Raw genomic sequence first — 25,140 nt, 5'->3', positions numbered from 1 at the left:
CCAAAGTTTCTTGAGAAGAATCTGTGAATGAATCATTCTCCTGGGCGACCGCCAGGCAATATCATCCCTGGCAGCAACGGCACATTCGAACGGGGCTAGATCCGGGGCTGGACCGGCTTTTGGCTGACTGTTACCCCGCACCCCACCATATAGACCCACAATCAGGCCCGGACCGGCTCCAAGCCGCTCGGCGGCTTCATCAGAGGCGCATGGGCTTCTTCTGCATATCACTTCTCTCGTGACGGCAGTATGATCTTAGAAAGACATGCAGCCTGCTATGCTATGTACTATCGTTTCTTCATACTCGATCGAACACCTCCGCCATCGTGAAGCCTGCGATGCGATATACTATTGGCCGCAAGTGCAATCTTCCAAGGACCCAGGGGCTTTTCAGGCTATGTGACGACTATATTCATCACGAGTCGCCGTTGTTACTCTGATGCGAGTCCGGATCATTGCCTCTCAGCCTCTACTTGAGACAGTGATACCTTTCCGAGCGGTGAAGCCGGTGACGTGGCCCACAAACTCGGAACACCATGCTTTCTTGAGGTTCCGAGAGCGAGGCACAAAATCAGTGTTCGTGTCTGAGTGCTGTTCTGAAACCTATGAACGTGTTCAGTCCATTCCAGCGCCCCTGTCGTCGGCCATCCCACAAGACCAGATAGTTTGACAGCTGTCAGGGCGACGGCACCACTTCCTTCTCTTTCTCTCGGTTCCAAGTTATCGGTCCAAACTTGACGTTGCATTGGGTCATCGCTGCTTCTTCAAAAGAAGAAAATCCTGAAGCCCAAGTCCGTGGGGGACCATGCACATTTACAGCTGACGCAAGGCGTAGAAGTGAACACCGAACCACATCTGCAAAGGACAAGGATCGCACAGACCATTTGCCGCAATTTTGTTGGTTCCTGGCCGTTGGTTTCAATGTTTCTTCTTCCAACTCAACGACCAACCTCACAGGCCCCTTTTCCTAACACCTACGGTTATTCCCCCCGAGTCTCCCGCACTCACCCCAATTCTCTCGACCGGAGCATTTCGATTTCGATTTCTAAGCTTCCTTGCAAACCTAGTGTGCGGTCTAGAATCCAGGAACCCAGGAACCCGCAGAGGAACAAACCTTGGCCCATCGCAGCAATACCAATAAGCGCATCTACTCATCGGAACTCTCTTTTGAACCGCACGCCAAGTCCGTCTCCCACTTACCGGCACCCAATCAGGAATTCGAAGCAATGGCACGCCAGGGCAATGTAAAAACGGCCTCCTCAGGCTCGGCCGCGGCGATGGGCTCATCCTCCACGGATCCCACGTCCGCACCCTCCCCGCGCGACCGCATTATGACGCACATGAACCGCGACCACCAGCGCGAGCTCTCCCTTTACCTGCGCCACTACGCTGGCCTCAGCCGCTCCGCCGCCTCGTCGCCGTGGCTCAAGGACTGCACCTTCGAAGGCATGACCATCGCGGCTGGCGGGCTCGGCGGCAAGGAGTTCTTCATCGAATTCAAGCCGGCCCTCACGGCGTGGGAGGACGTGCGGCCCGCCGTCGTGGAGATGGCGCGCGCGTCGCAGCAGGCGCTGGGGTACAGCGACATCACCGTCGGGCACTTTGCGCCGCCGCAGGGCTTTGACGTGGTTGTGTTTGGGGCCGTTGCGTTCTACTTTGTCTGCTGGCTCACGCTTGGGTTTGTGCTGCCCGGCACGCCGATCTGGTCCTTCCTCCAGACCGCGTTCCCCGGCGGCCCAAGGTTCTATCGGTGGTTGGTCAAGGCCATATTTCTGCCCGTCTTGGGAATCCACCTGAGCGAGTGCTATTGGTTCCACCGCACGAGGCTTCACAGGCACGGCATCGAGTTTGGAACGGGCTTGTGGTGGACGTGGATCGGAAGTCTGTTCTTTGAGGGACTTCCTGGCTTCTGGAGGTTCGATGGCATTGTCGCGGCCAAGAGGCAGGAGAAGGAGAGCAAGAGCCACTGAGTTTCTTTGGAGAATCATATGGATCAGGCTTTTCTGAGGCGACGATAGATCCTCCGGATGCGATGAGAGAGCTTCATACGGCGCTCGACTCGCAAGATGATGAGAGCGGTCGACATAGCAAATCGGCATGACCGCTAGCAGTGTTTCGCGATCCGGATCCTCCCTCTTCAACAGTTGCGGTCGGCAGTAGATCCATGAGAATTGGCAGGGTGAGCGGTGGAAGAAAGGACGTTCTATGTCGGATTCAGCTATCTCTATTGACGAGCGTAATGTTAATTGATGAGGAACCCCCAAAGACCCTTGGGTATTACGAAGCGAGAAATCATCGGAGAGGCATATATTTCCGGACACAATCTATTCCTTGTCAAGTTATCGTGTTTGCACAAACATGGCGGCTGTGAAGGTGTAAAGATGACGTGGAATTGCTTCTTGCTTTCCGATAAGATGGAATTGTTGAGTGGCACAGTTGGGACAAATTAATGATGATTGCTCAAGAGCTGATCTCATATTGAAACTCATGATGAATGATGAGATCGGATAAGGCACGTTGAGATTTAAGGGCCGAAATGAGAAGGACCGCACCGACGAGTGAGCTGTTTGCTCTTTCCACACCATTTCGCCCTTGCTTAGCATGGTAGACCCACTCTGGCCGGCACCAAGGTATGTACCTGAGGTTGCCTTCCCCGCGATCCCATCGTGGACCTCCCTTCCGTCCACCGTCCACATATTCGTTGCCGATATCCTGTCGCCTTCAGCATCACTGCGCTCAAAAGCGTTGCACAATGCCACCGTATATGCGGACACCATGTCGATCAACGCTAGCTGATGCCACGTCGTCCGTATTCTAGAATGCACTACTTGCCGTCCTCCGAAGAGATGGCAGCGCCTTATTGAAAACCTCGGAAAGCCTTACCGCCCAGCTGTCTTCTGATAGCCCCGCCGTGCACTTCTACGAAACAAACAACTCCATTTCTGGGCGTTGAAGAAGTTCTCTTCGATAATATCTCACTTTCCTAATCGGACGTTTGTTGCGAGTTATAATGGTGGCTGCGGCAAACCTCTCCGCAAGATTAGCGACCTTCAACAATGCTACGCTTCCGAACCATCGGCCTGTTTGCCTCCAGCAACAAAGCATCCCCGGATCTGGCTTCACCTTCCTAATAGCAAACACCACTTACAAGCTGTCCAATCGCAACTTGTATGCATATATCTTGGCACTACCAAATATCTTCTCCACGATCGCCTGCAGACCGCCAACCGGGGCCTCGGCCTACAAGATCGACATGGTCGAGCTTTCGCGACCAGGGGTGTGACATACGATCAACTCTCGACTACGTACTGTCACTGTCAACACCACCATCATCGGGAACCTGTGCACAAATTTATTTCACCACTCCTTTCAGTATCGGCAGTTGAGCAAGTTCAAGCATTGTCCGGCCAAACATCGAACAACATCGATTTGCTGAGCAAAGCATTGCGCTGAAAGAGAGGGTCTGGACCGTCTGAGATCATCTTGCTCTCGGAAATCTGCGCTCATACAATATCAAAATCATCATCATCAGGGATCTCAACTGCCCATTCCAGCAGATGGAAGAGGCACAGTACAAACCGCAAGATTTCGAGGGGCAAACAAGACAAAGGAATGCATTGAACAGAAGATGATTCTCAGAGGTGTACCACACAGCTGGCCAAGTGTTGCCACTCTGTGCAAGACGCATCACAAATATGATGGTAACTTCAGTCTCCAGATGCTCGTAGTGACAATACATTCCAGGCCTTGACACGGTACGGGAACTTGCTGCCTCGCGTAGAGCATCCGAGCTTTGCAATCCGTCGCGGGGAACCCCGATCTCAAATTACCCTAACCTCACAACGGTGAGGGGCAACCGGCGTTAGCCTCAGAAGCTCTCTATAGTTTGCAGGCGGAACCTTGAGAGTTTGTCTTTTGCCGTTCCCTAGCGCAGCCGAGGCGCGCCAATACTGCAACGTCGAGTCTGCTGCTCTTCTACCACCAGACGGTCTAGGCGTCATCAAATCTGGCAAACTCGTCTAGGTATCTGGATCATCTTGACTGTTCTTACTACGTACAGACTGTTCTCCTACCAGGAAACCAGGGCGCTAACAAGGCTTGCACCGTACCCGCGTCATTTCCTTCGCACCCATCAGACTCTGGAGACGAACGCGTGGCCATCATTTGAGAGGTGCGGTAATCTTGTCCAGCCGCACTCTCAGTCTGGTCTCTGAGAGGACATCGATTCTCACTGGCTGTAAACCATCTTATTCGTGCTTTACAGCCTTGTTGTGCCTTTCGTCTGTTCTCAAGTTGAACTCAATTCAATACTATAATGCAGTAGCATGACGCCTGTACGGAGTACCATTTCTAGATTTGAAGCAACGTACGTTATTCGAGGCTCGGTTTCGGGACTCACGCTTGGTCCACGACCGCTTTCGCTCCTCGAGCGCGGGACGCTCCGTCTCTGACTTTGCTGCGCCCTCACTCACTGCATTGACGTTGAGAAAGTCAAATGATATCGATGTCGGGCTAGCTCTTCCAACTACACAAACTGGCGTCGGCGCGTTTGTCTTGCTGAATACGCTCAGTGCGGCAGCGGTTCATTCGAGGGAGGTGTAGCACTAGTCTCCAAGGCAAGGTGATCGTCTCCCGTTTGCTGCAGTATTGCGCCATCAGCAAACCTACTCTTCGCGACGAACCCTCTCTTGGGAATGGTATGGAAGTTGGTTGTACAGGCTATGAAGGAACAACCAATCGACGCTGGTATCAATCAACTCGCGCTGCCAACTCACTGACCCGTGAGAAGGCCCAAAGGCCGGCATGGCAAGTCATGGCACTGCCGCGCCGACCTAGCGACCCCGCTCCACTAGCTTTCGGTTACTTTGTGCTGGCTAGGTTCATCGTTGCTTAGGACCCTCCGTGCATACGATGGAGTTGTCTCACTGTTCCGCAGACTGTCAGCCAGCCTCCAGGCAAGCTGGGCTTCGAAATGGTCTTCGAGGTGCATATGCGGCTGTCAATGTGCATTTGATGACTGCAAGTATCTCAAAGGAAGGCGAAAATTTTCTATATTGTGGGCTTCAAGGTTGGATTTGGGAGCTGCTAGAAGAATTGAGAGGGGCAAGCAAGGCTCCCTAATTCGGATAGTGTTGCGAACTTACCCACAACCCGACTAACCCCGGTCACCTCGATAGACTAGTCGACTTAATGTTACTGAGGCTCTATCGGAGGAATCCCACGAACTGGCCTGCCATCCGCACCTTTGCTCGGCCACGACGTCCGTATGGACAGGGTTCCCTGCAGCAAACAGGTGAGTGGTCGACGCGAGTCCCGCCCATCTTCCAGGACTCCAACTGGCAAGCGGGCTAGTTATCCGGGGTATCCTTCGTGATAATGGGACGATTGAGGAGGGCATCGCGCATTCTTGGGAGCGGCCCAAGGCAATCGGCGAGCTGGGGATCGTCCCCTCGGCAAGCATGGTCCACAATGGCTTCAGCAAAGTTCGTTGACATAAAGACGAGGTCAAGGTCCCCTCCTGTTGCGAGCCCAGCAAGGCGATCCTCTAAATAGCGCCTATCCGCAGCTTCAGGCTCAGTCGCCTTCTTCTGCCACGCCCACCTCTCTTCACCTCATCTCAGGTCTCCTAGTCTATCGTTAGTTGAGCTCTCTCAACCTCAACATCACCATGAGAGCCCAAAGCATCATCAACAATGTCTTGAGGGCTGTGGCCACCGCCTCCAGTCTAGTTGCTGCCAAGCCGGTCCTCCCTCGCTGGACTGTTGGACAGTCGGTGACGACTTCCAGCGGCCCCGTTGCAGGACATGTTGCTGCTGGCGTCGAACAGGCAAGTATACATGCGTTGGACATAATGGGCCTCGACTAACAAAGAGATGTCTTAGGTATCCGAATATTTGGGCATTCCGTACGCTCAGCCGCCGGTTGGGCCCTTGCGCTTCCAGCCTCCAGTCAAGTTTACCGGTGCTTCTCCTATCAATGGCTCAGACTTTGTAAGCCTTCCCCGAAAACTTGGAAATATTACTTGAAAGGGTCAAAATTGATATCTCGTCAACGTTATACTGATGCATTCCAATAGGGACACCAATGCATGCAGCCGGCGAACGCTCCTACTAGTCTGGAAGCTATCTTGAAGCTCGGTATTCCCGCTTCGGCTGTTGAAGTGACCAAAGCGTTGGGTGACACGGGCTCTCAGAGCGAAGATTGCTTGACCTTGAATGTGTGGACCAAGCCACAAACCGGCGATTCGAAAAAGGCTGTCATGGTCTGGGTTCACGGGGGTGCTTTCACCACAGGTACGAGTGGCTTCGTCTGAACAAACCAAGAAAGCATGCACGGTGTACTGACTCGGGTTGCAGGAAGTTCCCGTATCCCAGCGTACAACGGAAAGTTCATCGCAGACCAGAATGACGTGGTGGTCGTGTCCATGAGGTGAGTAGTCAACGGAGGCTCGGGGAGCCAGGTATCGTCAATGCTAACTCGGGTCAACCTTGAAGCTACCGCCTCAACCTCTTCGGATTTCCAGGCAACCCGGTCACCGCCCCGAATCTTGGATTCCTCGACATTCGCCTGGCAATGGAATGGGTCCGCGATAATGTGGAGAAATTTGGCGGCGACGTCAACAGAATCACCATCTTTGGGCAATCTGCCGGGGGTTCCTTGGTCGACTACTACTCTTACGCATACGCGTCCGACCCCATCGCCAGCGGTTTCATCCCCATGAGTGGCACGGCTACTGGATTCGGTATCTTCACCAACCAAACTGTGAACGCGAAATGGTTCAACGTCACGTCAGCGGTCGGCTGCGGTAACAACTTGACCGACCCCAAGGTGGTCTCTGACTGCATGCTCAGCAAGCCCGCCACGGATCTTCTCACCGGCCTTTCTTCGCAAGATGCCGGTATCGCTTCCGCTGGAGGTCTCTCTTTTGCTCCTGTGGTAGACGATCGTCTTATTTTTGCCGACTACAGCATCCGCGACTCGGCCAACGCAGGGTATCTCATCGGCAACACTGAAAACGAGGCTGGGCTCTTCAAGATCGGAGCACCTGACCTCAATGAGACATATTGGTTCGGTTTCAACCTTGTCGCTTTCAGTTGTCCCGCTGCCAGAAGAGCCGCGCGGGCCGTCTCCGCGGGCCATCCGACATGGCGATACCGTTATTTCGGCGACTTCCCTAATCTTGCTCTTACAACGACGCCGCCCAGTGGAGCATGGCACGCATCCGAGGTTCGTCATACTTTCTTTTTCCGTCAATACTCTTGGCTTGAGACATATTAGCTGACATCGCTTAATTAGCTCCCTGTTCTCTTTGACACCGTGCCACAGGCGGCAATCAACAGCACAGCGCAGGAGGTTGCCGTGGGCAAGTACATGCGTGGTGCGTGGGCAGCCTTCGCAAAGGACCCAGTGTCTGGTCTCCTCAACTACAACTGCCACGGCACGTGGCCGAACTACCAGGCCGACGGTAACACTCTGAACCGAATTTCATTCCAAAACCAGACAGGTGCCGATTTGGCTCAGGGCGACGCTTATGATGGCTTCTGCGCGCAAGTAGGAGTCCCCGTTGCTTGAGGACTCTGAAAGACGCTCTCTACAGGAAGCACGAAAAGTAATGAACTCATATGAAGCCACAATTTCCCACCATTTACAAGATACCATTTTTAATATACCCAAAAGTATTTTCTTCTCTAATGTATCGCATCAAATGACTCTTACTGGACCATGTTGCGCGTCCCATTGACCTCGCAAAGCCGCTTTCGGATTCCTGAGAAATCTCACCCTCATGCGTAAAGCATTGGCGATACAATGATGATGTTGCAACCATAAGCAGTCTCCTTTTACTCATCAAACTGTAAGTTGGCTCTCGTAAATCTGATCTGGTTTCAGATTCCTCGAGCGATCTTCAAGATCCCCATAACCCGTCGCCAAGAGTGATATTTCAATTCGGACCTGCAGGGCGCCCTGGGATATGACGAGTTAGTGAACCCCGCTGGAAATGAAGCGGGCAGGGGCGGTGGTTAGGGGTAGCAACCACTGAAGGGGTACGTACATGCCCTGATTCCTGAGGACAAAAGGCCCGAAAAGCTGGCTGTGCACGCTCCAAACTCTAATTGGACTTCTTGTACGACTCCCGTCCCGAACATCATCTCTTTTATTATCCGTCTCAACTCCCATCCATCCTCTCTACAACCATCATCCCGGGTTTCCATCACTTTTGATTCCAAAAACAACTCCTCGAGGCATTTGAATTTATTCAAAAGGCAAAATACGAATACCGAACCGAAGCCCCGGAAAGTCTCCCCGTTATCGGCAGAACAGGCAACGAGCCCATGTTCCTCGCTACCGGCTCCTCTGCTCAGCCTGCTTGAGTTGCTGCAACAATGCGGCCACCGGCTGCATCTTATCGCTCTCTTCAGCTGCCGAGTCGCTGCCGCTAGCCACCGCCTCTCACGTGTTCATCATGTCCGGTTCCCTGCCGACGAGGTACCTCGCCGACCTGACGCCGTCCGTTCGCTCCATCGACGGTTCGCAATGCAGTTAGCCCCTTCGACTGCAGTCCGTATGTCTCCGACGATCGTTGGCTCCTACGTTGCCGCAATTGAACCCCTCATTTGCCTGACGTGGCATGATTTCGACCATACCTTTCACCGGAAATGTTTGTGGTCGGGCGAGCGAGTTAAGGGGACGCGGAGGCAGTTGGAACGATCGGCCAATGCCGACTGATGTCGTCTTGGGTGACTTTGCCCGATCGAGTACCGTCAACGATTCCGATGCTTTGAACTGTTCACCATCGGGTCAATTGAGGAGATTGACTGGGTGATTGTGAGTACTTACGGTGCTTCTCGTTCATGCCGTTAATAGCTGCTTCTCTCGTGCGTAGGAAGGCAACTGGGTTGATTGGACACTGAACCAACAGCAAATCTATACTGAAGGAGCCATCCTCGACGGCCTAGGCGTCGCATTGATAATGGTTATCTTACACGGCTTCGAGTGAAGATCTCTTTCGCGCGCAATTGAGTAGTCTCAATCGTGTGCGAACCATCGGCGAGATTCTATGCGGACACGCATGCGCGACACTGCGTACTCCACCGTATGGGATAGAATGACGGACAGCTCCCCAGTTCCACCCCAGATGATGAGATCTTGCGTCTCTCATGGTTTTCTGGGGCGTCCAATGGGCTTATCAAGCCACCACCTCCGCTCTGCATTTGCCATTGGACTCTGCAGAGTGAGGCGGCATCTCTTGAGACATGCGCCCCCTCTTCGACTACTCTCAAAGATGTTGTTCGCAAATGCGCGCAAGATTGTGAGCGTGGGGTCAAGGAGTGGGGTCGTGTAAGCAGCGGTTTCTGAGGGAGATATAACGAGACCGAGTTGCCTTGAAGCCTGGTGTTGTTTTCGCTTGAACATCATCGAACAACGCCAATTCGCAACTGAGCACTCTATTCCTCACTTTCCAATTCACCTGATTATTCCAGGCAGCACAATTTCGACTTCGAGAAAAGAGCAGGATGTTCCAACCCCAGTGTTAGCGTGCACTCTCTTACCCGTACGAGGAAATGCTCGCCGTCTCAAGACCAACCCCCTATACTAGACCTTCCTATCTGAACTCTTTTCATCGATACCACCGCAGATCATCGAAGAAGAAGTCCTTCGTCGATTTCACCTGCTTGCTTTCCCGGTTCAAGGCTTTCCACAATAGCCGGCCGGGCAACTTCTCACCGGACATGCCTAAGAAACACGAAACCCCTTCCTCCAAACCACCCAAGTCCTCAAGCACTCGAGCCAACTCAGACCTTGTAGTGAGACAAGTATCAGTGAGTCCTACCTCCTCGATTCCGCTGATTTGACGACCAGTCACTCACACAGTCAGGGAACACACAGCAACAGACTCTCTTCCCCAACTGAAACCAGTGGGGGAGGAAGTGAGGCCCAGAGCGCCTCTCAGAGGTAGCCCACCTAATTCGTTGAACTTTCCAGCATGTTGACACCTCTGGTAGATCATCACCTCCACCAAACCCTTCATCTCGCAGATCCGAACTCGCAGATCGGCCTGCTCGCACTACCAACGCGGGAACCGGTCGAAATCGGACGAGTCCCACACCAGCCGTCATCGATAACTATCTGGCTTACCGCAAGCAAGCGTTCATCAAGATATTCATGGCGAGAGTCTGCGAATGGCTTGACGACAACGTCTATTACCTTGGGGATGCTCAAGATCAAGACGGGGACTGTCAGCGCGGTTCGAAGGCTTCCAGATCAGGAGGCGTCAATAAGAGAAGGGCTGCGGAAGCGCGTCCTGTAGCTGGTCAGAAGCGGCAACTCAAGGGGCGTGATCAAGACGACGAAGGATCCGGAAGCGACGAGAACAACGAGCAGAAGCCTAATAAAAAGCGCACGAAGACTGACGAGGATGATGACCGTCAAAAGTTTGCATGCCCTTACTACAAGAACGACCCCGTAAGATACAAGAGCCATCGAACCTGCGTTGGTCCTGGTTGGCACGAGATTCACCGGGTTAAGTGAGTGTTTTACCCAGTCAGCCATTAAACACTTTCACTAACACAGTGAAAGGGAGCACCTCTATCGCAAGCATCGCATCTACGCCTGCAACAGGTGTTTTGAGGCCTTCAAGAGCGAAAACTCACTTCACGAGCACCAAAGAGCAGACGTGCCTTGTCCTGTACTTGACAAGAAGAAGCGCAAGCTGGACCCAGGTGCGGGGATGGATCAAGAGACGGAGAAGCACCTCAGAGTGCGTAGGCAACCCGGTAAGCACGACGCCGACAAGCAAGACGATGTCAGCAAGTGGTACGAAGTATATTACACCTTGTTTCCGGGGACGCAAGACATTGGAAGCCCTCCAAGTCCTTGTAAGTTTGAACCTCCAATTAGGATAGAAACCTGAGATGAGAAAAGAGCCCCAGTAATTGACCTTGGTATCAGGGTATGACGCCAGCCCGGACAAGACGAATGCAGGCGACTCCAACTCGAAAGATGTGGAGTTTCTTAAGTACTTGCGGCGTGAATTGCCCCACATGATCCAGCGCGAGCTCGAAAAAGATCTCAATCGTTCATTTGAGAGATATGGAGACGGTCTCATGCACAGCCTCTCGGTCTGGATCCGGAACAGCTCGGCTAGGTGCGCCCAGATCTTTGAGCACATACCCTCACCTGCGCAGGTGGCGGACCTGGATGATCCCGAAACTGCGCGAGGATCTCGGGCGGTGTCGCCGCAGGTGTCACCCGATGCCAACTTGACTGTTGGTATCGATGAAGATACCGGCGCCGGTACCGGTGCCTTCGAGAGCACTCTAGATTTCGATTTTGGTGTTCCCGATATTGACATCTCCAACATCCTGAGCTTTGACTCGCTCAATGTTCCCTCGGACTTTCCGATCTCAGACGACCAGTGCTTTACATATCCCGACTCAGCCTATGGTACCGGCAGCGTTGAAGACGCTTCTGGGACTCGGCGAAGTTACATGTGAGAACAAGTGGAACACCTTGTTTTCATCGGATGCTATGTTTTCTTGGCACTTATACGTTCTCATCTCGTCATCATGGTCATTGAGAGCTGTGGCACTTTGCCACAGCACAGCCAACTTCGAAACCATCGAATCTCACTCTTTACCCACCATTCCTTTCCCGCCATGTCTAGCGGCCACATCTATTTTCTTTTGTGCTTGTTATTTATTGTTATACTTCTGATAGTGTTGTGAATGTGTAGGAAGAGGTTGTACATTTACGATGAACTGGGTGCTTGGGTTCCTTATGTTGGACTGCCATCGAGCTGCTTATTGTCATTATCTCGAGCTATTATCCTTAGTATAGTGGTCTTCCAGACCAAATCCACTCTTTACCATCATTCGTCTTCACTCGTCTTGTGCTCTACGTGCGATGTATCTAAGGGAACCGGATGACGACTTTGTTCTCCAAGTGGTCACTGTAACGACGGTAATACCCCGACGCATCCTCAATGCCGATTTCAGCCGTCACCACAAAGCTCGGCTTAGCGACACCAGATGCGATCAAGTCCAGCAAAGGAGGTGCCCTCAGCAAAGGCAAGACGATACCCCTTCCGACGGACAAGCCCTTCCTCCATAGCGATGCCATGGGGATAGGAATCTCCGCGGGTAGGGTCCCGGCATTGGGCGCTCCCTCGGTGCTGTTTCCGCCGCCGTTGTACACACCGCCAATACCCATGCCTCCGTACACGGAGGTCACGGCAACCATGTTCTCTAGCACGATGCCGTTGTGCGGATCTCCCGTAGCGTTGACGGATTCGAAGCCCACGCAGTCGAGGCTGCGCGTCACGCCAGCGGGCTCACGGCTGAGTATCGCTTCCACGGGGTCTTGTTGGGTGAAGTCGATGGGGATGGCTCCGAACGATTCGGCTTGCTCGAGGCAGCTGGCGATGCGGTCGACGACGTACATCCTGGAGGCGCCGCGGAGTTTGGCGGAGTAGGCGGCTAGGAGGCCGACGGGCCCGGCGCCGAAGATGGCGACTGTGTCGCCGGGTTGGAAGCCTGAGTAGGAGATGACGTGCCAGCCTGTTGTGAAGACATCTGTGATCATGAGGTAGTCAAGTTCGGATGTGGTGTTTGTTGAGGTTAGTGGGATCGGGATGGGGGATGTGTCGGCGTGGGGCACCCTGGCGTACTCGGCTGGTACAGGACGGAAGATTGGGTCAACTTGGGTTGTCTCGTACTTCTGAGGACGACTATCCGTGCGGTCTTCGAACGGACGAATCATACAGAAATAGGGGGGGAAAGGCTGGTATCTTCTGAAAGAAAGCATACCTTGCAGTCCGCCATAGTTTGCGCTCCCAACGCCGAAGGATAAGGGGTGCGAAGGACCCCAGTGCCCGTCGTCGGCGTTGTCTGGGATGATGACATAGTCGCCAACCTCAAGACTCGAGACGGCGTCGCCGACGCTGGAGACGTAGCCGACGGCCTCGTGGCCGAAACCGTAGGGCACGTTGGGCGAGCCGCCGTAGCCGTGGTACATGTGAAGGTCGGAGCCGCAGATGGCGGAGGAGGTGATGCGGCTGACGACGTCTGTCTGGTTGATAATGGTGGGAACGGGCATGTCGATCACGGAGACGTTGTAGGGTTGGCCGAACCAGGCTACAGCACGCATTGTTGGCATTGTTGCGTTTGTTATGTTGAGTGCCATATTTGCGGTTCAACTGAGGTGCTCGGGGGGAAGACGGTGTCTCTGAACTGTATGCGATAGCAGAGAGAAGCTCTGATGAGAACGATTACTGGGGTCAGAGCAAGATATTTTGCTGCTCTTTTCTTCGATAGAGCAGTCGAGGAGAAAGAACAAGAAGTCATTTCTTATATCTCCTTGTTTCTATAGAGTTCGTCACTTCGGGATGATGCATACAGGATATGATGATACGTCTACATCGACATCTCTTTTCGCTATTCCCATGAGTACCGTCATCACAGCGCCATATAGCGCGAGTCTCAGCCCGGCATATCTTTCAAATGCGGCAGGACAGTCATCATGCAAGAGCGGCCTGGTCCGGCTGCAGATAGGCGATGATGACCGTACATACGTGCCGCGTATGCATGCATGCTGATCAGCCGAGGCGTTGATACCGGTGCCCTGATTTCAGCAAAGCCTCCTACTTGGCTTCCCACTACTATCAAGTAGTTTTGTAAGGCTGAAGTTAAAATTACCTGCCTGCAAAAAAGTTCCGGTTACACCCCTGTCAGTTGCTGAGACTGGGTTAAGCATATCTCCTCAGGAACGGCAGTGCGCCGCTTACCCCTAGCTGGACTTCTTCTGTAGCCGCCAATGAGAATGGGAAGAAGTCGGGATGGACCCGGTCTGAATTGGCTGATCACGTATGGGCTTAAGGCTTTAGAATGTCTTTCTAGTCTGTCATCAAGACCTGTTGTACCACTGGCGAGTTACGACGAGAGCCAAGCAGATACCTCATAGCAGGATCTGTTTAACACCCCATTGGATGAAATTGAAAATCTTTGGTAGAGTTTCTAGTCCTGCTCAGGTATTTTACGGATATAGTTTGACTGTAGTTTCCGCGTCGGTCTCTCTTTGATTCGTTTCTGCGAACTTCTAAATGACAGCGAACGGCACTCGGCCAGTGAACCTCTTGGTTCAGACGAGGGCATAGCTCTCTCAAGTAAGACTGCAAGGTCAAATTACTAATTAGGCAAGTGGTTTAAATACAAGGAGATATACAGTCGCAGTCGGACCGAAGTACATCTTCCTTGGATATTCCACAGCAATGCAGTGATGACAATAGGATCATCTGCGCATATTTTGGGGATGCCGATTGTCCGTCTTTTCTCTGCATTCAAAGAGTCTAGCGGTTCGAACTCTACCTTTAACTTTTCCTTTCGAACCAATCGCATCTCCTCAACTGTCGAAGAGTTCTTTCTTTTCTTTCACTCTCTTGGTTCCACCCCTCACACTCTCTATCAACGTCATTCTTGTGTGGAAAGTCCTTCGTCATGAAGCATGCCACGCTCATTATAGGTGTCTTTTGCGGACTCATGGCTCCAAAGCCTACCAAGTTCGACACCTGGTCTGTTGACCAAGAAATTCCGCCACCAGCGGTCGTGTCGTCGGCCACGCTACCCAGGACGTCCCCGATGTTTTCGAGTATCTCGGGATTCCGTTTGCCGCTGCACCTGTAGGTGCCCTGCGTTTTCAGCCTCCTGTTACCTATAATGACTCTGCAGTCATCAATGTCTCAGCATTCGTAAGTCTAGTGGCTATCTTGGTCATTTTTGCCTACCTCAACTTGGGAACGTTGAGTGTCTAACGTGCTGCGAAACAGGGCCCTGGCTGTATGCAACCGCCTGACACAGAGTACCCTCAAAGCGAGGACTGTTTGTCAGTTAATATTTGGACCAAGCCACAAGTCGGCGAGCGGAAGAAAGCCGTCGTTGGCTTCCCCGCTCTTAGCAGGAACTACATGTCGACGAGGTGGTCTAGACTCGGGGCGGCCGTCGGCTGCGGCACTGACACAAGCAATGCCACAGACCCTAAGCTCGTCACGGACTGCATGAGGAACCGGACCAGCGAGAAAATCTTTGGCGCATTCGGGCCCGAGGAGACGGGTGTCGGCTCTACGCCCGCTTTCGGGCCTGGCGTGGACGACATTCTCGTATTTGAGGATTATACTGGTCGTTGAGCTGCCGAGGCTGGGTACCTGATTGACGACAATACCAACGAGGCGGGACTCTTCCGTTCGATGCAGCCGAATAAATCAGACGCGTACTGGAACGACTTCAACTCCAGGTACTACACCTGCGGTACGGCCATCAGGATCAGCCAGACTGCGGACGATGGGATGCTGGCCTGGAGGTGCCGGCATTTCGGAGACTTTCCCAACCTGGCCATCTCTGCCAACCCACCCAGCGGAGCCTATCACGGTGCCGAAGTGAGTGCTTAACCATGCTGCCCGGACTTGTACATCGTGAGGTTAACTATTGTCTTTCCTCTAGCTTCCACCTCTTTTCGGCACGCTGCCTTAGAAGCCGCCCAGCACTGCAGTCGAGCTGGCGACTGCTGAGTTTCTTCGGGGGGCGTGGACGACCTTTGCCAAAGATACTTCATCTGGCTTACTTGGCTACGCTGGTGGATGGCCGATCCATGATCCCGCTCAGCTTACCCTTGCTCAAATTGCGCGTGACAACCAGACGGGAACAAATTTGGGTCTCGGGAGCTCATTTGATGGGATTTGCTTGTCTTTGCCGGCGATTCCTCTTTCCTAGACTTGTTGGTACGGCGTCAAGGTGCTCTGCCTGACAGACAGCATTCCGATATGGCCACTCTTCCATCAAGACTCTTGACATGTAGGCATATAGTCTGACACTTCGATAATGAGTCGAGTCTAATGCTTGTTGAGAACGGCTACATGTTATAGAAAGTGAAAGGGTACGCCTTCGGGGTATTTTAAGGTTAGGGTAAAAGCAAACCCTGTGTTGAGGAGGATAGTCGCTAACGTTAGGCTGCATCCAATCTGTTTAAAAACCAATTGATAATGATAGATAGATATGAGAGGATGTTTTTGTGCACGATCCTGAGGGTGTCTAGTAAACAATGTGTCTTCAGCATAAGCCACGCCCTTCTGGTTTATCCCGCTAGTAGAAGCAACGCGTTGGTCAAAGGGTAGATTACGGTAATTAAGTGCTACTTTCGGTTACTTGAAGCCTAGAGGGCTGTGGACTAATTGGAACTGGCAAAGCTCTGACAGGTCAGTTGATTTGTGACTACATTAACCCACATCACTAAGTACTATACAATATATGCACGAAGCATTATTACTATGCAAAAGCTCGGTATTATGGAGTAATGGTCGATTTGTTGAGTACGCTCTGTGAGTCCCCATTGATGAGTAGACACTAAATGGTCGTCTTGATATGACTGCAGACTTTGATGAGTATACCGCCTAGTAATCTGAGAGCACGAATTGGAATAATGCGATGATGTCTTCAGAGGCTGGTGCTGTATTGTTTTAACGCGAACATCTCGTTTTATAAACCAATGCCATGTGATCATCAAGAGAAAATGTAGCAGCTTGATTTTTGACGATAAGATCCTTATTAAGACATGAAGTCCAGTGAAGAGAGACACACTGTCTCGGTACTACGAAGCTCTTGGGTTCGGATTTTGTTCGGATTTAATAGGCTATATCTAGACCTTTCATGCAATCATTAATGTCACGGTCGATCGCCATGCCATATCAGGACGTCGTTCGCCATGCCAAGTGTGTAAATGGTATTTGATCTAGTTATCATCTATTTGGATAACACTCTTCACCTTCATGTTATATGTAAACTTGAGAAGCAATTGTTTGTTGGCTTTCTTATTTGAGTTGGCATAAAGTCCACCTTGCTCTTTGACGAATTACAACTGGACGTCTTTCTGGTCCGTACGACCCACGGTAGGTAAGGGGCAAATCACAGAGACCAAGCCAGTGTCATTTATTCATTTTATCAACGAGTCTGCTGTAGCGTATGTACATCATTTAGATCTGTCAAACTGTTTACGGAAGCTACTGCACTGCTGTCTGGCCTCGCCGGTTAAGGGATAGCTTAAGGGGCATAAGGAGGGGGACCAAGCAACAAAGGACCAGCTCAGGTATATATAGAGCGCTAGTTGTATACCTCGAGGGAAGGGCAGATTTCAGTAATTTATCTTCTATACCCTAATAGCAGTTGGCCTCTGTGAGCTTCTCCCCTGTGTCATACACCTATTGACAACTGCAGGGACCAAAAAGCACTGAAACTCATAGCCTTAAACCACCCTTCAATGCCGTCCCGTAAGGCCTGTTATCTCTCTTCCTCCCTATATGCCTTTCTCTTTCTAGGAAAATACTGAGGGCCACAAATGTACTTCGCATGCAAGGCTCAACGATGGCAGCAGACAAAAGGAACGTGGAATGTCAGCTGTGCAAAGGGTCAGCTCTATTTACCTGACGGAGAGTCATCTTTGCTGACAGGTTCTGATAATTCACTGGCACATTTAAACCAACAAATGAGACCGCAATTGAGCAAGACTAGCACTGTTTGTCGTTGGATCTGTCTCAACATCTCAAGTAAACGCTAAAATGTGCTACTGTTTACTATTTGGCCTATCTTAATACCTCAACTAAGAGTCACATGCTGTAGCTTACGCCTCCTTGGACCGTTTGCATTTACCACCAACATTACCACCTTGCCGTTGAAGCCGTGGTATACATCTGATGAACTTTTAACCACTACCTAACTTGACTATGGAGAATCTATGCATTTTGATTCACGGCCAAATTCTTGAATGTCTAGATCGCGTGAGCAGCCAACAGAAGCAGCTAGCAGCTTAGCATCGATTTGAAGATCGCCGAGGGGACGTTGGGCTGATCAGATCCTACCCAGCCTCCCAATAACACATCGTCCTGGTGTATAACCCCGCTTCGCGCGGCCTGCTCCGCTCCGCCACACCACCCTCAACTTATAGACCCCGGCGCGATATCCCAGGAAATATCACTGGCCCGGATGGTTGCTCTGCAGGTTGTTCAAGAGTCTTGATTCTATTGGCGGAACTGCAAGAGCCGCCAGTTGCCATGTTAATTTTCACGGCTTGGCTTTTTGGAGAGTGGTTGCGCGTTCGTCAATTCATGCGGCACATCAGGATTTTGTTTGTCTCCTAGGACTAATTCTTCGTGACGATTATTGGAATGCTCCCCCATGATCAAGACATTATCAACCACCGCCTCTTCAGACCGCTGCATATGTCGGCAGTGGTCTGCAGCAACAATGCAAGCGTGTTGTTTGTCTGACGGAGAAAAAAGGAAAGACTCCATTTTCGGCACATGCTGCGCCGCGAGTTGTTCATCAAAATTAATCTTGACCGATAACAAAATTACTCTTGCGCTAAATTCTCAGCTCGCCTACGCGTATGACAAGGCAAGCCACCACGACATGGCTCTTCCCGCCCGGGATGGCTGGCTAGGTGGAGAGATGAACGCTAGGCCCCCCCTCTGTGCAACGATATTCTAGAAGACCGCTCGTCAGCGTTCTCGCTCAAAAAGCCATGTGATCTCTCAATATGTGAAAGGGAGCCCCGAGCGCTTGGCACATCTTTCGAAACCCTAGTCGATCGGTGAAGGCCGTTGTCAGCGATGAAGATTTGAAGCCACAAGACTTTCAGTCCCAAGTAGCTGTCTAGCGCGGCGAGCTTTTCCACGACTGGACGTGAGACCCGTTAGTTACCCCCTTGGGAGGCTAAGGACGCACACTAGAGGGCATAAGCTCTTTTCTCCCCCCAGGTCGGGAGAATTAGCCTGCCCGTTGAAGCCAAGACGCCGATTTCCTAGTATGTTTTGTGTGCCTGGAACTTTGGCAATAGGCCGGCTGCGCTTATCGGGTGATGGCATTTCTTTTGGGGAAGCCATCTCCGGCACTTGCGAGGTCCTCGCCATCGCAGCATCACTGCTCTGTCGTCACTGGGTGATCATAGGGTGACGAGCCACTTTCTCGCCTATCGCCAGACTGTCCAATCCGTGTGCGTGCGGCTCGCTACCAGAAATTGAAGAAGAGGTCATGCGTCGGCCGAGGTAAGCGGTAAGCGGCATCGTATTGCTACGTAATTTGCGGGAAAGGAGCCTCTGGTTCCCTCTTTTGAGTATTTTCGCGTGGCGTCAGAGTTGGTCACCTTTGGCAGTTGGGGGAGACCCGAAGTTCCGCGCGATATCCATCATCTCCGCCGACCAGCCCGTACTCCTGGAATCTCGCGACGGCACAACTTTTCCTAGCACAAGGATCCACACGTATTCCGCTTAAGCCTGGGCCTTTTACTTTTACCCTTGGGCGTTCACATGTGGATCGTGCAAGTTTCGGCGGCCCTCTTGATGTCTCTCCTAACCGACGAAAACTCCTCGATCCTTTTTTGCTTTTAGTTCATTGCGACTCTGTAATACTGTTGCTATCACCCTGTCCTCCTGATTTCTGGGCGCACGTTTGTTATTGAGAGCACGACTCCATCGGTGCTGCAACAGAAGCTTTCTTGAGCTCCGTTACTTTGCAACGTTGAACCTTTCACGATTCAGTCAAATCAGCGGCCAAGCTCCCCTGGAAACGGCCGAGCATCCCGCATCCGAGGAAGGAAGTCCCGCTTTGGGCGGCATGTGGCCATTTCTATATAGACCCATATTGAAATAAAGAGATAATACTACCGCGCGGGCTCACAGCCCAGCAAGGCCTCCGTTGCGGCGTGCGGCGTGCGGTCTGCCGCACCTATACTCATCACACCCGTCGTCGGAGAGAAAAACCAGGACAGAGTGACAGCGACGTATGGAAAAGGAAAGACGCAAGAAACAAAAAGAAAAATAGCACAAAAACGTACGAACAGGAAAACTCCCGACGCTCTTCTCCTCTTTTCCTGAGACTTGCGTTCCCACAAATCCACCGTCGACACATGTCACTGCTCACTACCGCCGTAAATTGTCCGAATCCCCGCCAAGGCCCAACCGTTGGACATTCGGCCGAATCACGAAGCCGGGAACGTGTCACACAACGGCCAACAGAGGGAGCATTGGGACGGAGACAGAGTCCAGTCTGGAAATCACATCGGGATTGCTTTTTTCTTCGGGGAGGTGTTAGAGGGGAGGCGTCACCAAGTGACACCAACGCCCAAAAAGCGGACGTGGCCCTCGGATCAAGTATAGATCATCCATCTACACTGGGACGTCGCCACGGAAGGGGGATTTTCTGATTGGTGTCCCATTGGCGCGGATTCTGGAACGTCCCCAGTGCAGTGTTTAGTGACATTCAAAGTGTCAAAAGATGGGACGGACCTACGGTACACTAACGGGACGGTGACAACCGTGTGCCCGCGATAGGGAGACACAATGGCTGAAGCGAACAATTCGTGCGACAATGACAGCTCGGGTACCACACGGGACTCGCTAGCAGCGTCGTTACCCGTCAGCCTGAACAAGAACGCCGAATTTCCATTTCTGGAACGACTGGAGCCTTTTGAAAACTTGAAAGAGGGATCACGGTGTCACATTCGACCTTTTGCTCGCTCTCTCAACTTCTCAACCGCACTTTTCACAGTCACTCCACGTGGCCGCACGGAAGTGCAGAGCCGGGATGTGGGAAAATTGTACCACGTATAGGAGCACTCAGTCACTTCGGCCCCCCCAAAGTGCAACCCAAGGTGGGTGAATTACGCCACAGTGCCCCTGTCCCCGAAATCGTGCGCCCAGGCCTATCCATACCCGTGTTGCTGCTACGTTGCCATGCCTATGCCGAGTTCGAAGATGCACTTACGTGCATTTGGGAACACCCATCAGTGGTATCCCACTGGCTGGGCTGCTCGCGGAATATCCGCTTCAGTCACAAGCAAGAAGAGAGATCTGGGAGAACGAGAAAGGCCCAATCCTCATTGACTTTTCTGCGGCCTCAACGGGGCCGCCCACAGGGGCACACCATACTGCGGTACGAAAGAAACGATCTGCCGGGATACAAGAGGTCAGTGGAGAGGGAACGCGAACCGGGACAAGGATGCATGTCTCATCTATATCGCCGCCTATGAGTCGACAGCCCTCCTCGGGGCATCCCTGATCGTGGATAGTGTAGAGCGGGGGGCAGCTCTCATCGCTGGGCGGACCAAGACTCCAATCTTGGTGACGCCAAGGCTAAGCCGCTTGAAACCACAAGTCAAACAATTCGCACCCATCAGTGCGGTCCAACCCTAACCGTATACATTCTAGAAGGGAGGGGGAGGGAGCTAGCAGATCAACTCCAGGTGTATCGCCAGGCTTCGACATCGCAGAAACACTTACAACACTCAGAACCCCCTTTGCACAGCCCATTATCTCCTGCTCCCGATACGGTAGACATCTTGACTCGGTGATGTCGTAGGCGATGCTAGTCATGGATACCAACCTGAGAACGGCCGGAGTGAACTCTGTTGAATATCCTCTCTCCCTGTAACAGCCCGGTTTCACTCAGTTGCACCGCTGCCTCTATCCGTCTTCCATTTCGTACAGTCTGCGAGTATCGTCGCTGATCTCGGTCTTCCTCTCCACCATCAGGGCTGGCGAGCCGCCTCTTCCAACTCCCCAGCTGCGCAGTATGCATCCACGGGATGGCGACGCTCACCTGCCCGTCTGGCTCCTCACCCTCCGAAGGGAATACAAGATGGATGCGGGTGCATGTGTGTGTGTGGTTCAGCCCATTGAGCGGACTGCAGGAAGACTCGAGAGAAACCCCCTGCCAGGAAACCACCCGACTGCGCAAAGTATATTTTTGCATCTTTTGGCCGTGATCTCGCACAGCCGTGTACATTAAACCAGGAAACACCTCATATATACGGCCAATCAGCCCATGATACCTGTGCGTGTTGGTGGAGCAGAAGCTGCGCACTAACGTCTGCAACCCCGGCTGTTCATATATTTCCAGGAGTCGCCGCCTTCGCGGGGTCCGCCAAGTCTAGAATCTCGCATGTTGGTGCAAGGACAAACTGGGCAAAGCCTGGCTGGACGCACGATTCTCCTTCCCATCCTTTCCTGTCGCCTCTACTTTCCCCGTCCCTGTTGGTGGACCGTGGATTGAGTGTTTGTGTGTGTGTTCACTCTCTGGTGTGTGTGCCTCTTCTGCAGCCTCTGCTTATGCCTGGATATTGCCCGTCCCTGATCCTGCGCCGCCCTCCCACTTTCTCCTCATCTCTCTTTTCCTGCAAGCTGACTCTTTTTTGATTAGGCCCAGTCAGTCACACACACTCTTTTTACCTTTTTGACTTTCCCGTTCCCGCGCCTGGTCGCTTTTGCCTTCATTTGGTTCGTCTTTTTGTTTCTACTTCATCCTCGCCTCTCGCCCTTCCATCTAGGAACTGTTCCGTGCCGTGTGAGTGTTCGCCTTTTCGCACGCCGCCCGCCGCAGCCAGCCCGACGTCCGAACACCACCGCTTTCCATCGAGACTACGAACGGCCTCTTCAAACCACGACTCAGAGGTTTGAGGCTTTACAGCCCGGCCGAGAATGTAACGATGGACTTCTACTCACGAGCAACAAACGATGGACCCGTACATGCTTTTGTTAACCCTTTCGTCGAATTGAACGCTGGTTTGTGGAGTTTATTTGCTGGTGCGACCGTTTTCCTCGCACTGCGCCTTTGGTGTAAGATCACAAGACGACACGGACTGTGGTACGACGATTACATTCTTGTGATATCTTGGGTGAGTTGCGCCCCCTTCAACCAACATCACCTAGTACCATGTGCACACGATTTTATTATTTGCATTGTCTTCAGAGCACATCTGCTCTCTCCTTCGGAAATGTTGGCCTGTCAGGTTAGTTGATGTATTTTGACTAACCAACCCGACTAGACCCTTTTGCTGGCCAACAACATTTTGATTGTTTACGAATTCGCGACCGGCTATGTACTCAAGGACTCGTCGGAACAATGGGATGACCGCATGCACATCCTCATCAACATCTCATCTTGCGGCACTCTCATCGGACAAGCATGGACCAAGTCAGCTTTCGGCGTCACACTCATCCGAATGAGCAACCAATGGCAGCGATGGATTCTCTATTTCTGTATCGTCACGATGAACGTGTACATGATCGCCAAGGTTGTCGTTCAGTGGGGAAAAGTTTGCGGTAGCAAGAGTTACGAAGGCGACTACCGACTGAATTTCTGCCTCGAAAAGAAATTCCGCGACGACTTCAAGGAGGGCGGAAACGGTAAGTTTCAACTGATGGCAGGCAGTTTATGTCTGATTGCTTTTTGATCATAAGGTCTTGGACTGACTCAAGTGTGTAGTTTACAATATCATCATGGACTTCGTCTTTGCGTGCTTCCCCTGGTTGATTACCCGATCGCTGGAAATGAGACGCGCTGAGAAGGTTGGCCTATGTATCACGATGAGTTTAGGAATGATGTGAGTTGAAATCATATTCATGATTTGGATGGTTTTGGCAAAATGCTAATTCTTACTCAGTGTCGCCATTGTTGCCGCCATCAGAGTAAGCTGGAAAGATGAGGGTAACGGTCGTGATCAGTGGTATATCTGTAAGCCAAGCAACCCAATCTTGATGAAATCTCACATGAATCGCTAATACGATCTGATTACAGGGCGCAATGGCCTGTCCCAAGTCTGGTGAGTAGTATTCTGAGGAGCCGAGTTCCGTGCCATCTCCACTCAAGGACGCGTTCGCTAAGATTGCACCAGGTACTCGTCGGAAATTACCGGCACCATCATCGTTCAGTGCATCCCCATTCTGCGCCCAATCCTCAGGGAAATCCACACGTCCCTAACCTCCAAGAGACTGGAGTCTACCGCCGGAGGCCAGAGCACAACCTTTGGAAGCAAGCTCAGCAGTGGCAAGCGGATATCGACGGGCGTGATGCAAAACGACAAGCAAGGAAACGAGCGGATCGCGCTCCGCGAGATCCCCGAGGAGCCCGCCGACGACTCACCGTACTGGAAGCAGGATCCCGCCCGCTCGTCCGACTCGACGACATCGCCGTCCGAGACCGACTTTAAGCCGCGCCCGCCCACCGCACCGCTGCCCGACATGTGGCCGCTATCAGGAAACGAGAGTGCAGATCTCAACGGATCTCACTCCGGCAAGAGCTTGGATTTCGAGCACGACCCTCACAACATCTCCCATTTAGATGTCGAGCAAGGGCATGTTCAGCAAGGGTTATCGCCGCCACCGCCTCGCAGGTTTCCTTAGCCATGGTTAGGAACGAAAAGAAAGAAACGATGTCAAGATTATTTCACAAAAAGGAGGCAATAGCAGACCGAGAACGCATCCCCATTCGGCAGATGTAATTGGACTCTTCACCTCGGCAAAGAGACACCAGACGGCTTCGAGAATCATGAGAATATAGAGAATGAGCCCACCGAGCAACAGAAGAGGTTCCTTCATCACGCCCAACCTACCTCATAACCTCCACTTCTCCCCGCCAGCAAACCCGCCATACTGGATGTTTCGTCCATGCGATGGCTTCAGTTGGGGTCCCGGGGTCAATTCAAGATCCCTTGACCCGACGTTCGAAAGCTAGCTACCATACCTCTTTTGTTGCGCAACACGACACGACTCTTTCTCACTCACTCACTCATGCACCACGACGATCATCGAGACCGGCGCGGTCTCAACTCATGACAACAACTCACGTCGCTGGGATATGAAGCTTTCCTCAGGGAACATCCTGAAGGGAAAAAACTGGAGTTCACGGAGGGGAAGGTACTTGGGATGTGGGGGAGCGCGAATCCGGCGAAAATTAGCCCTTGTATATTACTCGCGTTATTTGGATTGGCAGCGGAAATTGTGTGTATACTTTTAACGATTGGGCATCAAGTTATCCCCATCAAGTACATAGTTCATCATCATCATCATCATCAACAACACCAACAAGAACAAGTCACATATCTTGCTGGAAACACCTCGTACCTTTTCGGTCGTCCCATCCAGTGTGATCGCCTCTCTCGTCATTTGGCCCCCTTTTGCTCACCACCCCTCCCCTAGACCGAGGCTGAGCATAACATTGAAACAACGGTCCGGGGGCGATCTTTGGAACGGTGAACCTGGGAACCTGGCCGTGACGCAAACTTGTCAAAAAACTGACATGCCGCACCCCGGTTGAGCACTTTGCGTTC

The 25,140-nt window shown here is 52.2% G+C and overlaps 7 protein-coding genes across 7 annotated transcripts; 5 read left to right on the top strand and 2 right to left on the bottom strand.

The window, feature by feature from the left end:
• Positions 1 to 1,226: 1,226 nt before the first annotated feature.
• On the top strand, positions 1,227 to 1,970 carry CCOS01_03218 (uncharacterized protein; the record flags this gene model as incomplete). Its single annotated transcript, XM_060451404.1, has 1 exon — positions 1,227 to 1,970. One exon carries the CDS (start codon positions 1,227 to 1,229, stop codon positions 1,968 to 1,970), a length of 744 nt encoding a protein of 247 aa, XP_060317669.1.
• A 1,851-nt stretch (positions 1,971 to 3,821) lies between these two features.
• Positions 3,822 to 4,815, bottom strand: CCOS01_03217 (uncharacterized protein; the record flags this gene model as incomplete). Its single annotated transcript, XM_060451403.1, has 5 exons — positions 3,822 to 4,006; positions 4,059 to 4,256; positions 4,400 to 4,557; positions 4,665 to 4,719; positions 4,776 to 4,815. The coding sequence occupies 5 exons, from the start codon at positions 4,813 to 4,815 to the stop codon at positions 3,822 to 3,824; spliced, it is 636 nt and encodes a 211-aa protein (XP_060317668.1).
• Positions 4,816 to 5,668: 853 nt separating this feature from the next.
• CCOS01_03216 (carboxylesterase) lies at positions 5,669 to 7,572 on the top strand (the record flags this gene model as incomplete). Its single annotated transcript, XM_060451402.1, has 6 exons — positions 5,669 to 5,818; positions 5,883 to 5,990; positions 6,077 to 6,293; positions 6,357 to 6,429; positions 6,495 to 7,227; positions 7,297 to 7,572. The coding sequence occupies 6 exons, from the start codon at positions 5,669 to 5,671 to the stop codon at positions 7,570 to 7,572; spliced, it is 1,557 nt and encodes a 518-aa protein (XP_060317667.1).
• Positions 7,573 to 9,280: 1,708 nt separating this feature from the next.
• Positions 9,281 to 11,492, top strand: CCOS01_03215 (uncharacterized protein; the record flags this gene model as incomplete). Its single annotated transcript, XM_060451401.1, has 5 exons — positions 9,281 to 9,336; positions 9,635 to 9,818; positions 9,982 to 10,523; positions 10,576 to 10,874; positions 10,948 to 11,492. The coding sequence occupies 5 exons, from the start codon at positions 9,281 to 9,283 to the stop codon at positions 11,490 to 11,492; spliced, it is 1,626 nt and encodes a 541-aa protein (XP_060317666.1).
• Positions 11,493 to 11,907: 415 nt separating this feature from the next.
• Positions 11,908 to 13,152, bottom strand: CCOS01_03214 (alcohol dehydrogenase GroES-like domain-containing protein; the record flags this gene model as incomplete). Its single annotated transcript, XM_060451400.1, has 1 exon — positions 11,908 to 13,152. The coding sequence occupies one exon, from the start codon at positions 13,150 to 13,152 to the stop codon at positions 11,908 to 11,910; it is 1,245 nt and encodes a 414-aa protein (XP_060317665.1).
• A 1,337-nt stretch (positions 13,153 to 14,489) lies between these two features.
• Positions 14,490 to 15,518, top strand: CCOS01_03213 (carboxylesterase; the record flags this gene model as incomplete). Its single annotated transcript, XM_060451399.1, has 4 exons — positions 14,490 to 14,671; positions 14,863 to 15,101; positions 15,177 to 15,424; positions 15,489 to 15,518. The coding sequence occupies 4 exons, from the start codon at positions 14,490 to 14,492 to the stop codon at positions 15,516 to 15,518; spliced, it is 699 nt and encodes a 232-aa protein (XP_060317664.1).
• A 7,000-nt stretch (positions 15,519 to 22,518) lies between these two features.
• Positions 22,519 to 24,214, top strand: CCOS01_03212 (uncharacterized protein; the record flags this gene model as incomplete). The annotated part of the gene is made up of 6 exons (XM_060451398.1): positions 22,519 to 22,707; positions 22,858 to 23,218; positions 23,298 to 23,415; positions 23,476 to 23,546; positions 23,610 to 23,634; positions 23,707 to 24,214. The coding sequence occupies 6 exons, from the start codon at positions 22,519 to 22,521 to the stop codon at positions 24,212 to 24,214; spliced, it is 1,272 nt and encodes a 423-aa protein (XP_060317663.1).
• Positions 24,215 to 25,140: the final 926 nt, after the last annotated feature.

Source organism: Colletotrichum costaricense (assembly GCF_030867565.1).
Source record: "Colletotrichum costaricense strain IMI 309622 chromosome Unknown Scaffold_3.1, whole genome shotgun sequence".
In the NCBI taxonomy this organism is placed as follows: domain Eukaryota; kingdom Fungi; phylum Ascomycota; class Sordariomycetes; order Glomerellales; family Glomerellaceae; genus Colletotrichum; species Colletotrichum costaricense.
The sequence above is the reverse complement of the archived record's forward strand: the minus strand, read 5'-3'. Positions and strand labels throughout refer to the sequence as shown.